The sequence below is a fragment of the Melitaea cinxia genome, chromosome Z (assembly GCF_905220565.1).
Source record: "Melitaea cinxia chromosome Z, ilMelCinx1.1, whole genome shotgun sequence".
Classification (NCBI taxonomy): Eukaryota; Metazoa; Arthropoda; class Insecta; order Lepidoptera; family Nymphalidae; genus Melitaea; species Melitaea cinxia.
Genome location: NC_059424.1, coordinates 16,885,032 through 16,900,611, shown reverse-complemented (window position 1 = coordinate 16,900,611; position 15,580 = coordinate 16,885,032). Strand labels below are relative to the sequence as shown.

The 15,580-nt window shown below is 32.9% G+C and overlaps 2 protein-coding genes and 1 long non-coding RNA gene across 3 annotated transcripts; all 3 read left to right on the top strand.

Moving 5' to 3' along the window:
• Positions 1–2,672: 2,672 nt before the first annotated feature.
• On the top strand, positions 2,673–6,483 carry LOC123669055 (transmembrane protein 208). Its single transcript, XM_045602718.1, has 4 exons — positions 2,673–2,958; positions 3,263–3,421; positions 5,089–5,225; positions 5,601–6,483. The coding sequence occupies exons 1-4, from the start codon at positions 2,950–2,952 to the stop codon at positions 5,821–5,823; spliced, it is 528 nt and encodes a 175-aa protein (XP_045458674.1). The 5' UTR covers positions 2,673–2,949; the 3' UTR covers positions 5,824–6,483.
• Positions 6,484–13,192: 6,709 nt separating this feature from the next.
• Positions 13,193–13,591, top strand: LOC123668971. Its single transcript, XR_006745650.1, has 2 exons — positions 13,193–13,382; positions 13,504–13,591. It is a non-coding gene; the product is annotated as an uncharacterized LOC123668971 (long non-coding RNA).
• Positions 13,592–13,648: 57 nt separating this feature from the next.
• Positions 13,649–15,434, top strand: LOC123668871 (putative nuclease HARBI1). Its single transcript, XM_045602562.1, has 5 exons — positions 13,649–13,735; positions 14,052–14,248; positions 14,318–14,450; positions 14,782–14,923; positions 15,013–15,434. Exons 1-5 carry the CDS (start codon positions 13,682–13,684, stop codon positions 15,432–15,434), a joined length of 948 nt encoding a protein of 315 aa, XP_045458518.1. The 5' UTR covers positions 13,649–13,681.
• The last annotated feature ends 146 nt before the right edge of the window (positions 15,435–15,580 follow it).

The window sequence follows — 15,580 nt, the reverse complement described above, 5'->3', positions numbered from 1 at the left end:
ATTAGTCGAAAACTATTTACGATTATTTTAAGAAATTCGGATTTTGATTATTTCATTAATTTTTTAAATTTTTTTCAGTAATTTTTTTAAATGAGTTCTATATATATATACTTTTTAATTGAATAATCTTACCAAGATGATAGTGATGATGATGATTTATCGAATACTACGAGTTTAAAACAATCAATTAGTTAATTATAAAATAAAATATTTGATGACAAGCTGTCGAAAGCAAAGAATAGATAATTATCTCGAATGTAGTCAAAGCTTTCGAAATTTTCGATTATCACGAACTACTGTATATCATCTGATAAGTACGCATTTTAAGAATTCAGATTTTTGAGTTTTAACTATTTATACGGTTCTTAATATTTAATTGAATTTTTTATTTAAGTTTCTTAATATTTTTGTGGTTTATTGCAAAAATGGAACCATTGCGGTCTATATCAATAATAATTAATATTCAATTTCATCAACATTCCGAGTCATTCGCTGTGTCATAAGTTGGATTCTAATGAAACTGAATGATGGTATGTGAAGGTTGATGAAGATGTGAAGGTTTTCACACAAATAAAATATATATATCAAAAAATATCTTATCTATCTTATTCGTTCGCTCGCTCGCTTCAGCCTGTAATATCCCACTGTTGGGCATATGCTTCTTACCCCATGTAGGAAACGGATCAGAGTTTAATCCACCACGCTGTTCCAATGCGGATTGGCAGATATATTTCCTACTATGAGTAACGAACGCTATCAGGTGTACATGATAACAACCGGAATCGACAGCTTAACGTACTCTCCGAGGCACGGTGGGGAGACCACCAAAATATTTCCTTATAAATCTTCAAGCAGTAGTTGATTCCAATATGAAGTTTACTAATATTTATTGTGGTAGGCCAGGATCTTTACATGATGCTCGAGTTCTACGAAGAGCACCTTTTTAAGAAGGATCTCACAAAATATTTTCAACAATTAAATATTACTAACGATATTCTAGATATAAAAATTATTCGATTAATTAATTTTCTTCTACTGAGTTGGTATCGATTGTACCGTTATACGCATCACGCAAAAGCAATACTTTTGAATGTGCTCGATTGTGCGAAGCGCTGCTATCGTTGAAACATAATAATAAATAAATAAATAAATTTGTTTAGAGATTTTTTTACCTGGTAAAGGAATTAGTAAATTATTGGAACTTATATAAACATATAGGGCGCAATAATTAATTTAAAAAATTTCAGACAAATGAAATTAACTCAACATTGTTACCAATGTTTTCACCCTATGGAAAAAAATCTTACAAAACATGGACAAATGCAAACCAAATTCTCATATAGGGTTATGAAAGTCTATGAGATCTGATAGATTCTTATAACTCGGTATGAGAATTTGGTCTGCATTTGTCCATTTTTCATCAGAATTTCCATAGGGCTAGACATGTCTCTAGGCTCTAAACAAGTCTTTAACGACGTATACTCAAATATGGGTGCGAAAAAAGAGCATTAGCTACTTATGGCAGTTTAACTTTTTTTTCTTTACAATTCTTTATTAAATTTCTCTATATGGTGTACAATAAAGAATAAATAAATAAATAAAACTGTATGTTTAAAAGCATTAAGGTGATTGATAGTACAGATCTCATATACACGCAGATTAATATTTAGACAAGTCTTTCTTCTTTTTTTCACGCACAATCTTAAACAGACGATGATTTATTTATTCAGCGAGTTCACGTGTGTTTTAGGAGCGATGGCCGCTGAAGCAGTCGTGTCGTGTGAGAGTTATGATCGTGCAAATGCAATGTGAGAAGTCCGAAGGGGACCGATGAGGACCGATAATCTACGTAATATTGCGGAAAACTGGGGTGCTTGGCCTAGCTTTGAGAGCCTGTTCAGCAATAAACTACGATAGATTGAAATGATTTTCTTATTTCTTTTTGACTTACCGTTGTTAAAAGTCAGACGGCTCAGACATGAAAATTAAATTAAAATTGCATTTAACAAAATGCACGTGTTTGATAACGTGCCCTTAGAAGTATACATATATTTTTGAGATGATTATTTGTTAACCATCAATACATATCGTAAAAATGTAACGGATTGCTGTCGGTATATGGAAGATATATGAGAAAAAATATTATTAGGACCTTTATCAACGTAAATAGTACCTAAAACAATGATTATTAGAATTTTTATCTGCTTGTCGGTGCGTTTGTGCACGCTAATCTCGGAATCGGCTTATCAGATTTAGATGTGGTTTTCTCTAATATATTGTGATAAGCTTACCTTAACATTTAGCGCTTGTTTCATGTCAATCGGTTCATAAACAAAGAAAATGATGCCAATTTAAATAATCACGTTGAAAATGTAAATATTCAAAATGCGAACAAATTCGCAGGCACATCTAGTGCATTTTATAATTATTTTAATAAGTCAGCAGTGTGCCTACAATACTAATGTACATAAATAAAAACATTTCTTGATAAGATTTTTATGTTATTCAGAGTTCAAAATTTAAATTGTTAAAATTACTAAATGGTTTTCATAATAATAATATTTTAAAACGTGGCAAATAAAATAATGAAATTAATTTATTTAAAATATTGAACAAAATTTAAAGGAATTTCTGGACGTTTGCCACATAGAACAATGATTTTTCGTTTCAAATTGTGACGTATTATACAAAAGTTGAAATCTGTCACTTTGAGTTTGAATAATTGAATAGATCGTATGAGTTTAGGATACCTAATTACCTAATAATACTATTTTTCTTTAAAAGTCTAAAAGAAGTCAGATATATTTGGACTAGCTTGTTTGTAAAATAAATTTTTAACAGTGCTATTTAAGTATATCTTGTGTTATTTTGAGTTGCCTGTAATTGATCTCCTTATTGATATTAATTCAGGATCCCATTTCAAGGAATATTTCCAGTTGTAAACTTAACATGGTACCGGTAAGTACTTCTCCATAAACATCTAATGTGATATACAAATTCTAATCTTTAAAAAAAAAAAAAAATTTAACAAATAAAATAATTGCTTTTCTGTTAAATCACATATATATTGGAGTTAAACACCCAAATTTTTCAAGAGATAAATTAATCCAAAAAATGAATGAACTTTACATGGGATGTTGGATATTATTTTGGAATTAATTAAATGCAAAAAATCAATATATCCATCAGCTTAGTCAGGCCCTGATTATGCTGGATCCTTCATTGGTACATGTTAATGATTGTTTTTTTTTGCATATTTCAGCCACCAAAGGGCAAAGCCCCTACAAGAGGTGCAAAACAAATTCACACCGAGAATACTGCATCAATATACTTCTATCGTAATATATCTCTTTGTGCGGCTTTGGTTTACCATACTGTAACTATTGGGTTTTACTTTGATGAGATATCGGCGTTTACTATTGTAAGTTTACTTATATATTTTTATATCTCTTAAAGAAATGTTTTAACATATTCAATTTCTGTTGATAGTAAGGGATATAATAGGAAGGGTTATTTATTATTATTTTCTAGTTGTTTAAATAACACATATGTACTCGTAAATAATTACACTTTTACCAACCGAACCGACTTTCAAAAAAGGAAAAGGTTTTCAATTTGATTGTACTTTTTACTGTGTATACTGATTTTGATGATTTTTTTAAATCAAAAGGTGGTGTATGTTTTGTAGTCCCATTTAATTTTTTTTTTGAGATCTAACAAGTACTTTCGAGTTATATCTAATAATGCATTTTTGCTTGACTATTTTTCGTCGACCTATGTTGTATTATACTATGTGACTTTTTACTGGGTGTACTAATTTTGATGATTTTTAATATAATTGAAAGCTGATGCTTATCATGTGGTAACATTTAAATTTCATTGAAATCTGATTACAACTTTTCAGTAATCTTTGATAACACATATTTACTTGACTATATTTTCATCTACCTACTTTGTATTACTTGTTGATGTAATTGAAGTCTATTTTTTTTGGTTTGCGAGCAAACACAGTTATATTTGATTGTATATTCTAACTTAAATGCTTTGCTTCCATTTTAAAAAAATATATAAATAATTGTGTTGCTCGCAAACAAACAAAAAAAAAAAACAACCGACAAAGCCAGCCCTGCGGTCACCAACTTGCCTGTCCAGTGTGTTGACTATAACATAACACATAAATTCACGCCATTTTTGGCACGAACTTGTGGAGGCCTATGTCCAGCAGTGGACTGCGATAGGCTGGAGAGTGAAATGACACACAACACCTTTCAATTAAAACAAAATTTACCAAAATTGGTAGACTCAATCAAAAGTTCAGATGTAACATACATAAAAAAAAAATACAGTCGAATTGAGAACCTCCTCCTTTTTTTGGAATCAGTTAAAAAATGTCTTATAAGCTAGAAATTAAAAAAAGAGCTTTTATCTAATTTATTCTGCTTTGTTAATTATGAATATGGAAGTCAAATTGCGAATGTAATCATTTTCAGTCAGTTTCTTGTACGACTTAGCTGTGTTGGTGAGACAAAAATTATATTAAGAATTGATATTAATTAAAGTTATTTGAATCTTAATTATTAGTTAATAATTGATTAAGTTATAATGGTCTTTAATAACCTATAAAGTTGTTCTTTAAATACATTAATCAAGTTGCTACAGCTTTGTTGACAGCAGTCCTGTAATTTCACCTATGTGCAGCATATAACACATATATATTTAACTAAAGAGTACTTTCCAAATAATAATAAAATATTCAAATGTGTTAAATGTACAAAATGCATATTTGAAAGTTCAAATGACATGACTAAGTAGTCATAATACCAATTTAAGATTATTCTCTTTACTGAGATCTTTTGTCTTTGATTTTTTTGAGACATTTCATTTTGGAAAGTTTTTAAAATTATTAATGGTTGTTCAAGATTTGCTCTCAACTAAATCGTCTTGCTCCTCCAAACATTGTATATAACTAATAAAAATGTTATGTACATGTTTTGTATTAGCAAATAACATAAAAATAGTTTTGCTCATGTGAGCTGCTTCAGACTTTTAGCGTCTATTAGTATTTAAACATCTTGAAATGATTTTCAGATCATGAACCTTATAGTCTCAATACTCTACGTGGGTTGTCATCAAGTTATGTCCCAACTTAGTGCTCCGCGATTTTCGGAGAGTGGTCAACTCATTGATCCTGGCCTAGATCTGAACATGGAAGGAGGAATTGGAGAGTAAGTTTTAAGCTTACTACTTACTTATTTATTTATCAATTAATATTATACAATATATGTTGTTGTTCTTGTGGGCTCAATTTTCCGCATTTAGACTCAATGCTGGTCCATTATGCGTGAAAATACAATATACAATATATATATATATATTTAATTCTTTGTTCTAAGTTTAGATTAAATTTCGAAATATCAACATTTTAGTGATGGTAGAAAAATAAAATGTAGCTCATAGACTTATAATACAACTCTTAGTTTTGAGTGCTTCATAAGTTTGTTTCTAAATATTATTTTATTATTAGAGAACATGAACAATTAATACAAAAAATTTGTATAAAAGTTTGACTATGTAATAATTTAAATTAAAAATCTTTCCAGGCATATAAAAGATATTGTGATCCTGACGGCAATGACTCATGTCCTAACACTCTTTTCAAACTATTTTTGGTTTATGTTGCTGCTTCTACCAATCCGGGCCTTTTGGCTAGTCTGGGTTAATTTCCTTGGGCCTTGGTTCTTTGAAAAGGCACCAGAGGACACTGAACAAGATGAAAAGAAACGAAAAAAGATGGAAAGGAAAATGAAAAGGTATCAACAGTAAATGTCATCGAGAAGGCTATGAATTTATTGTCAATGTCTCAAAGTTTTCTTATCAATTTCAATGATATTGATCTTATTGTACCCATTATACAAAGGACTAATACAGTCAAACTTGGTGGTGTGCTGTTGAATGTTGGGTATGAAGAAAAGTTGACTGTGATTTTTATATTTGAAATGGGTAATTAAAAAATATAAAGATACATTTCTAGGACATCAATAGGTACTGTTATGAATCAATAGGTTAACTATACCAAGTTCGTTTGTAAAAGAATTTATTGATATGTAATTTAAGATGACGATAATTTAATTATCTAAGTAATGTTAGTGTCAACTATAATTTTTAAATATGATTGTGATGTAAAACATCTTTAATACATGTGTTAATTATTACTTGTTCGATAATGATAAACCAATAATAAATGAGCTGTTTTTTTATTAAGTGTTACATTTCAATACAATTATGTTATTTTAAATAAATATAATGTAGGTATGACTTGGCAAGTCAATTCTCTAATTCGTATGTATTAGCTAATTGAATATTCCGTGTTTTCGAGTATTGTATTGAATAAATGTCGGGCTATTTTAAATTTTTACAATTATATTCTATTTACTATGCCAGTTACATGTATCTGAATTCTGAATAAACTGTCATCAGCTCTCATATTGTTTTTTTTTTCATACAAGGGTATCTAAGAAGTGGACCTTTTTGTAAAATTCTTGCAATATAATTTATCTGCAACATAGTAATAGAATAAAACAAAGGATAACTATTTGCTTGCAAACGAAAAAAATAAATAAATACGATTTCAATTACTAATATAAAATAGTCAACTAAATAGGCATTATTAGAGATAATGTGCTCGGCTGATCTCTATTAAATTAATGTAAATGGGATCACGTGACAAGTATCAGTTTTCGATTAAAAAAAGTAAATAATAGTAAAAGGAAATGACTTCACCCAGTAGAAAGTTCTAAAGTATAATACAACGTACATCGACGAAAAAATGGTCAAGTAAATATGCATTATACTAGCGATAACTCAAAAAGTACTAGTCAAATATCCTTGATATCCACCTAGTAAAAAGATCGAAGGTAATATACTTAAAAAAACGAATACACTTTTAGACCACACGACTAAAGTAAAACTTACGAAACGCAACTCTTTCTATCTTTACTAGCTCATATCTACCTCTCAACTTCCATTCGCCTCGCCTGATCACACTTTTCGTAACGTTCTCGTCACGTATTCACCAGCTTACTCCCCAAGTCAAGTGTGCCGTCCAATTGAGAACTCCTCCTTTTTGTGAAGTTTAAAAAGTATAAAATTTAAATTTATGACAATTGAAATTTTTGAAAAATTGTTATTTTTTAACCGACTTCCAAAAAAGGAGGAGGTTCTCAATTCGACTGCATTTTTTTTTTATGTATGTTACATCAGAACTTTTGAACGGGTGGACCGATTTCGAAAAATTTTGTTTTAATCGAAAGGTGGTGTGTGTCAATTGGTCCCATTTAAATTTATTTGAGATTTAACAACTATTTTTCGAGTTATATCTAATAATGCGTTTTTACTTGACGCTTTTTTCGTCGACCTACGTTGTATTATACCGCATAACTTTCTACTGGATGTACCGATTTTGATAATTCTTTTTTTTTTTTGGAAAGGGAATATCCCTAGTTTGGTACCATGATAAGGAAACCAGGATCTGATGATGGGATCCCAGAGAAATCGAGGGAAACTCTCGAAAATCCGCATTAACTTTTTACTGGGTGTACCGATTTTGATAATTTTTAATTTAATCGAAAGCTGATGTTTATCATGTTGTCACATATAAATTTTATCGAGATCTGATAACTACTTTTTGAGTAATCTTTGATAACGCGTAGTTGCTTGACTATTTTTTCGTCGATCTACGTTGTATTTATTACTTGTCGATGTAATTGAAGTCGGTTTTTTTTCGTTTGCGAACAAACACAATTATTTTCTAACTTTGTTTGAAAGGTACCTTTGTGTTGACGGGGAGATAGGAAATTCAACAATATCCAAACTAATGGAGCGAATCGTTCGGGTTAAAAGTTAATTTAAGACTAGCCCGTTGGCTCAGTTTTTAGTGACCCTGCTTTCTGATCCGGGCGTTGTGGGTTCGAGCACCCCGAGTCTGGGTATATATATATATATATATATATATATATATATACTATTTTATCGAAAAAAAAAACGTAGCTATACCAGTCGGCTGTTACTTATAACACAAGCTTTAAGTTGCTTACTTTAGGAACAGATGACCGTGTGTGTATGTTGTAAAAATGTATTTATTTATTTATTATTTATTTGATCCTTCAAAATTCTAGGTCATTATTGTGGGAAGTCCAAAGTTGATCAGATCTATACATAGATTGGTCACTTGTATTGAAGACGATGAATTGACCCCACTTCGTCGTCTTCAATTCTTTCTTCCTTTGCCTACTAAAATTGCATTAGCACAATCACTCCTTTTACCGATTCTTGAATATGTAGATGCATGTTTCTTAGTTCTTACAGAGGAGCAACTTAATAAGCTTGACCGACTTCAGAATCTTTGTATACGGTTCGTATTTGGGCTTTGCAAATATTTAATTTTAAAATTAATGTCTCCGATTTCCGCAAGAAACTCAAGTAGCTCCGATTCGCTTTCACAGGAATACTCATCTACTTTTTCTTCTTTACTGTGTATGTACTTTTTAATCCTGATAGTCAATACCTTAAAGAATGGTTCACATATCTTTGCAATACTCATAAACGTTCTACTAGACCCGACTCCAATTTACTTCTAAAAATTCCTTCTCATACATCCTCCTATTCTAATTCCTTCGTTGCTAAAGCTGTCCGCCTTTGGAATTCTCTTCCGCTTCCAATAAGACGTGCTTCTACTCCAGCCTGTTTTAAGCAACGTCTAAAGAAGTATTATTTGTCGCCTAACATATAATAATTTTCAGAATTTAAACATACATATTTTATATCAATATATATTTTACATTTATACACGTATATTATACTATCTTAATTTATTTATGTATGGATATTTGTATATGTATATGCGTATGAATTATTGAATCTATCATACACTATTTTTATTCATCCTTAAGAATATTGTACACTTAGTCTTCCTATCCGTCACTACTACTTTGTGTCCTGTGCCCAAAGGTGGAAGACATCGATTCAGCGATAAGATCGCCTTTGAACATCTTTTTTTTTGTTACTACTGTTTGTTTGTATTTTGGTATATAATAAAGAAGTACCTGGGTGACCGAGCCTAGCTCGGTATTTTTAGTAAATCGTGTTTTTTGGAATTCATATTTAAATTCGAATTACATATTTATAAAATATGAATAATATTTTTTTAAAATAACGAGTGCAATTAAAAAAAAGGAAAAAAATAATTGATCAGGGGACATAGGGATTTGAACCATGATCTCCTCGGTTGATCCCGACCGGCCGATTTCCCACCGAGCTATTACAACTTTAATGACAGTTGCGAAATTTACCTTCGTATTCTAACGATATTGTAGCTATTTTTTCACTCCCTAAAAACAGGGATAAAACGTCATTTTCTAAAAATGAATCCTAGTTAGATGGATTTATCTCCCCCGAAACCTCCTATATACTAAATTTTATGGAAATCGTTGGAGCCGTTTCCGAGATTCAGATTATATATATATATATATATATATACAAGAATTGCTCGTTTAATAGTATAAGATATAGTATTATTATTATTACTAAAATATTAGTGTATATCTATGTTTTTGTAACCATCCTCTACTATAAAGTAATTTGAAAAGAATGTTTATAGTTTTTCAATCTAACGTATTCCAAGATGGATAATTATTGCTTGAAAATCATAAAGCAGGTCATGCTTTAATAAATTACACACACACACACATGTATGCAAACAGTAAAATCGATACTGCGGTTCCTAGGTAACGGGCCGCGCAGTTAGCGCATCAAATCCCTACCCTACTCTACCCTATTGATTTGTCTGAGTCGTGTCGAAGCCATTGGTCACTATAAATAAATTCGAGATCCAAACACCTAGCAACTAATAGCTGGTACTTTTAAATCAATATAGTAGTGTAAAGCATTGGTCGCGCATCAGGCACCCTTATGTACCCTACATACACTATTGATTTATGAAACAAACTACATAGTTTACATTTATGCTATTACTTTTTGCAATTTTTAGTCGACTAGCGAAGAAGAGTAATTAATACATTTTCAAGCATTGTTTACTTCTATTCTTTAAAGCCGAGGTTCCCAAACTTTTTTTTCTCAAAGACCACTTTCAAAATTTTGCTGGTTGCGGTGGACCCTCTGCAGCTATATGGGGCCATTTTGATTGTTACCCCATAAATTAAGTGTAAAAGGCCTACGCGGGCGATGTGTCGGGGGATTCGTCGTCCGACTTGCACGGTCCCCCCAAGGAGGGGAGGGCGCGCTTCGTGTTCGAGTGCGTCCTCCGAGGTGCTTTGCACCGCGGTGGGCCCGAAAGGGCAAGCGCCGGCGGGGTTGCGAAAGAGCTGACAGCGTCCTTGTGATCCCGCCACATTGGCGTACGGCAGAACACACGTGGCGGTTTTTATTCAGTAAGAGTCTGAATCCCCTCCGAGCCCCCCCTACCGGAGGGTGTCCATGATGGATTTTCCCAACGTTAAAAAAAAAAAAAAAAAAAAGTGTAAAAGGCCTGCCGTTCCATAATTCCATTAAATAAATAATTGGGAGAAACATCCGGATTATATTCCGCTGATATTTTTAAGGCAGCCATTCCATAATAGAATCGAGTCAAGGGAAAATATGTTCTAGCTGAAGGTTGTGGACATGCCCACCGTATTCAAAACGGTGGACCTATCGACACGTTGTACTGAGATAACTTTTCGTGAACTTGTGACTTACGAATTGTGAGCTCCCATTTTTTGGCCATGCCAACGTAGACCCCCGTCGAGTCTCCCGTGGAGCCTCTGGAGTCCACCTGGATCACTTTGGGAATCAATGCTTTGACAGTCTAATGACTGTCATCATCAATGACTTTTAGTTACACATTACAGCCTTAAAGGCTAGATGGAATGTAACGTTTTAGGTGTTAGTCTGTAGCTATATTTATGCGTAGGCACCTATTCCGTTTATGTTACTCATTTATTTCGTATTAATTAGCAGGGTATGCGGTATCGTCCGCACATAAATTCAAATAACTTGCATAGCCAATTTTAACTAAAATAAAAAGTAATTGTTACTTAACATATTTTATGTTTTTTTTTAAATATTTATATAATTCTAACAATGTGTTAACAACAGAAAGAAATGTTCAAAAACGATAGTAATGCCTTGCTATCATATCAGTGGTATATCCATCGTTGTGGGCACCGTGGGCTTGCCGATGACCGTTGAAGTGGAGCCTGTGTGTTAGCAAACGCAATGTGAAACGCTCTCGTGCCGATGATCTGTGTAAAATCGCCGATGCGAACTGCGGAGTGCGGAGAACCGAGAAGTATGGCCTGAACTTGGGGCTGTCTAGCAGTGGATTGCAATAGGCTGAAGCATGCGTTGTATTTTGTAAAGTTCTATTCATGTATTTTTCATTGTGTTGTTTTGATGCGGCACTAGCGCCACGTTACGGTGTGACCGTGGCGCTAATGCCCACGGCATGCACTGGCTTATGACTTTTGAAATATGATCATACATCGTTTAACGATCTTTTCAATATTTTCCGTTAGTTAATTATTACTTACATACTACTTTTTTTACTAAATTTCGGCTACCTTACTTAATACAGGTAAACAAGACTATTCGGTAATAGTATTATTGCGCAAAAACCATCTGTATTACGGTACCTATTGGTAAGTATCTACTTCCCCGGTCGAGTTGCTCCAGCTTTCGTGCACAATAATTCCCGCTATTTCCTACCTCATGATTATTTGTAAATTACAAGTCAGTTTGGACGATATTCATTATTAGTGCTACAAATTAATCCTGATTTTAATATTAGTTTACGCTTCAGCCTGTAATATACCACTACTGGGCATAGGCCTTTTTCCTCATGTAGAAAAAGGATCAGAGCTTAATCCACCACGCTGCTCTAATGCGGTTTGGCGGATATATTCCCTACTATGAGTAACGATCGCTATCAGGTGTACATGACAACAACCGGGACCGACGGCTTAACGTGCTCTCCGAGGCACGGTGGGAAGACCCACAAGGACTGCACAAACACCTAGACCACGGCAAACACCTGTATGGCCAATACAAATGTTAGTCATGTGCGGGGATCGAACCCGCAACCGCCAGCGCAACAAGTTAGAATTCATGGCCGTGACCGTTGCGCCAACGTGGCGTCAATATTAGTTTACAGTAGTGGTATTATATACTTTAGCAGAATGATAATTTAAAGTTTTTACGACACATTTATATCGTTTCTATAAAGTTGTAGTATATACCCGACTAGAAAAAAGGTCAGGCTCAACCAGATCATGTATCTGGACCAGATCAGGATAGAATGAGGCATGCCACATCCGGCAAGCTCTATCAGGACCAGGTCTGGTCCAGACAAGAATAGCCTGATGTAAAATATAATCAAGTATGGTAAGGCATACTGGATCAGGACCCGGTTCGGTCCAGATCAGAATAGCCTGATGTAAAATATAATCAAGTATGGTAAGGCATACTGGATCAGGACCCGGTCCGGTTCAGATCAGGATAGCCTGATGTATAATATAATCAAGTATGGTAAGGCATACTGGATCAGAAACCAGTCCGGTCCAGATCAGGATAGCCTGAAAGAAATTACGCGAACTGAGCCTGAATCGCGCTATTAATATTTTTAAGCGCACTTAGTATATATACAGTTATCAGGATAGTCTAGTAGGGAGTCCATTTCTACACAATGGGGCAGTCGTAAGTAATAGGAAATAGTTAATTAGTAGCTAATTATTAGAAGTTAATAAATAAAATTTAATTAATAATAATACATTAATAACATAAAAATAAATAAAAACAATTAATATTTAAAGTAAAACATAAATAAATACTGCTTCCACTTCTGCCACCTATTATTTTTAACAACAATATCATTCCTTATAGTACAGAAATGAAAAATTTTGGCGTCATTTTTGACCGAAATTTAGCTTGGAATTCTCAAGTAAAGGAACTAAGCCGTAAGATGTTTTGTGCGATCAGCTGTGCAATTCTCTAAGCGTAAATATCGTTACAGCCTAGATGACAGCCGCTGTTACAGCGACGAGGGCTATAAGGGTATTCCCTAAGATTAATTTCTACGCTGTTCGACACTAGCGCCGCATGGCTGTAGACGGCGTGATTTGAAAACAAATATTTGTATGTTCTTAATATGAAATCGGTATTCTCCAAGCAAAACAGCCACAAATTTCAACCGCAGCCTCGGCGTACGCTTACAACTTTTAGTGTCAAACGAAAAGCTACTATTTCGTGGCTGTAGCCAAGGATTTTCAGTCCATTTATATTGTGTTTAGTTTGTTTTAGTGATATTTTAAGTTGGATTACTCTATAAAAATGTAAGTATTTAGTAGCTACATAATATGTTTCTTTTAAATCTATTTAGAACTCAGAACACATGAAGCAGTAATTTAAAAAAATATAGGTACATACTTATACTTATTTTTTTTGTGATAACAGGGCCGCAAGAGTATTGTGTATGTTGTACCTTCTAGAAGAAGCTAAAAGGCTAGACGATTTACACAAAAGACGTCAAAGTCGCAGTATACGCAATCTTTATAAAATATCATCAGACAGAGATTACATACGCAACTACAGGCTCACCAGGGATCTTATAGAAATATTGGAAGACGATCTCATGCCTTTTTTGCCCCAACAAGTACGGCGTGGTGGGCTCAGTCATCACACTAAGGTGATACTACCGGAACTACCTTATTTGTCTACTTATTAATTGATCTTTGTAGTAAAATCTTTTGTGTTACAACATACATCTAGTTCACACTGGGTTTATGTAGAAGCCTCAGTGTAAGTATGTACATAATTATATTGAGAGTTATCCAATAACAATAGTTAAGCGAATAGTTATATATTAGTATAGTAATATACATATAAAAATATTACTATGTATTTATATAACATTGATAATTTATAGTGAAACCTTGTTTTTCTATTACTAATCTATTATTATCTACGACTATATGAAATGACAATAATCTTATTTCTTCCAGATTCTATGCACCATATCTTTTTTGGCCACTGGAAGCTACCAGAATATAGTTGGAAAATCATTTTTTAATTATGTATCACAACCATCTGCCAGCCGAGCTATTAATACAATTGTCAATGCACTAAATCATCCTGACATAATTAAAAAGTATATAAGATTTCCACAAAATCGTAATGAAAGAGAAACTCTGAAACAAAGGTACTTAAAGTAAATATATTTAAGTCACCTTTGTCGACACTTCTGTTTGACCTTTATCTTTTGTTGCAGATTTTTTGAGAAATTTAAAATTCCTGGTGTGATTGGATGTGTTGATGGTACTTTGGTGGCCATGATTCGTCCCAAAATACAAGAAGAAAGATATTACTGCAGAAAAGGTTACCATGCTAGAAATGTTTTAATTGTGAGTGTTGTATTATAGAATATAAACACCCATTGGTTTATTAAAAGATAAAAATACATTACCTATAAATAAAAATATTTAATTTATCTTGAAAACTGATTTTTAACCGACTTCCAAAAAAGGAGGAGGTTCTCAATTTGACTGTATTTTTTTTTAAATGGATTATTCCGTTTGGTCTGTGCTTATGAGAATAGAGATTATATTATATTATAATTATGTATAGAGACTAGTATTGATCATTTCATAATTTAGAAATAATAAATATTATAATATATATTAATGTTTAAAAATGAATATTAGTATTAACTATATAATGATGTTTGCATTGCAGATAAATGACTGTGATCTAAACATATTACATGTGGATGCTACATTTGGAGGGGCTACACACGACAGCTTCATTTTTAATAATTCTGTCATACAGCATCACCTGGAGCAACTAAACAATGCGGGAGAGACAGCATATTTGTTAGGTATGAAAAAAATAACATTGTTTACAGTTGACATTGAATAGTGGAAAGGCAGTTGGTAATTTATTTAATATAATATTAATTGTTCACAGGTGATTCTGCTTATGGGCAGAGATCCTACTTGATGACCCCATGTGCCAATCCTGAGCCTGGTTCTCCAGAGGAGCATTACAATACACTGCATAGTACAGCAAGGAATAGTGTTGAAAGGACAATCGGAATTTTAAAGGGCAGATTTAGATGTCTTCTGGTTCATAGAGTTTTACACTATGATCCAGAAATGGTGTCTAAAATCATTATTGCTTGCTGTATCTTGCACAATATTTGTAATCGCGCTGGATTACCAGTATTAGAGTTGCCACATAATTTGCAAGAAGAAGAAATTCGCGCAAATGAAGTGCTACAAAGCGAGGGTCATCACATAGAGCCGGCATCTCTAGGCGCCCCAGAACGGGTCTCTGGTCGGGCTTCCCGCCAGCAACTTATAAATATTTTATGGCGTGGGAGGCATTAAATAAAAGTGTAACCTGCTTTACTTATTATATATATATTATTATTTAAATATTATTACTTATAATTATTTAATTTTAACATTGTAATATTAGAGTACAAAATTAAATCATAGCTATTATTATTATTTTTTTATCAAAATAATGAAAT

Bases quoted from the DNA above. Each gene is read 5' to 3' on its own strand.
- LOC123668871 (XM_045602562.1), top strand. From the start codon at position 13,682: ATGCCTTTTTTGCCCCAACAAGTACGGCGTGGTGGGCTCAGTCATCAC. The intron at 14,249-14,317 runs GTACTTAAAGTA...CTTTTGTTGCAG, and splicing joins AGAGAAACTCTGAAACAAAG to ATTTTTTGAGAAATTTAAAA. The intron at 14,924-15,012 runs GTATGAAAAAAA...AATTGTTCACAG, and splicing joins AGAGACAGCATATTTGTTAG to GTGATTCTGCTTATGGGCAG.
- LOC123669055 (XM_045602718.1), top strand. The intron at 3,422-5,088 runs GTAAGTTTACTT...AATGATTTTCAG, and splicing joins AGATATCGGCGTTTACTATT to ATCATGAACCTTATAGTCTC. The intron at 5,226-5,600 runs GTAAGTTTTAAG...AAATCTTTCCAG, and splicing joins ATGGAAGGAGGAATTGGAGA to GCATATAAAAGATATTGTGA.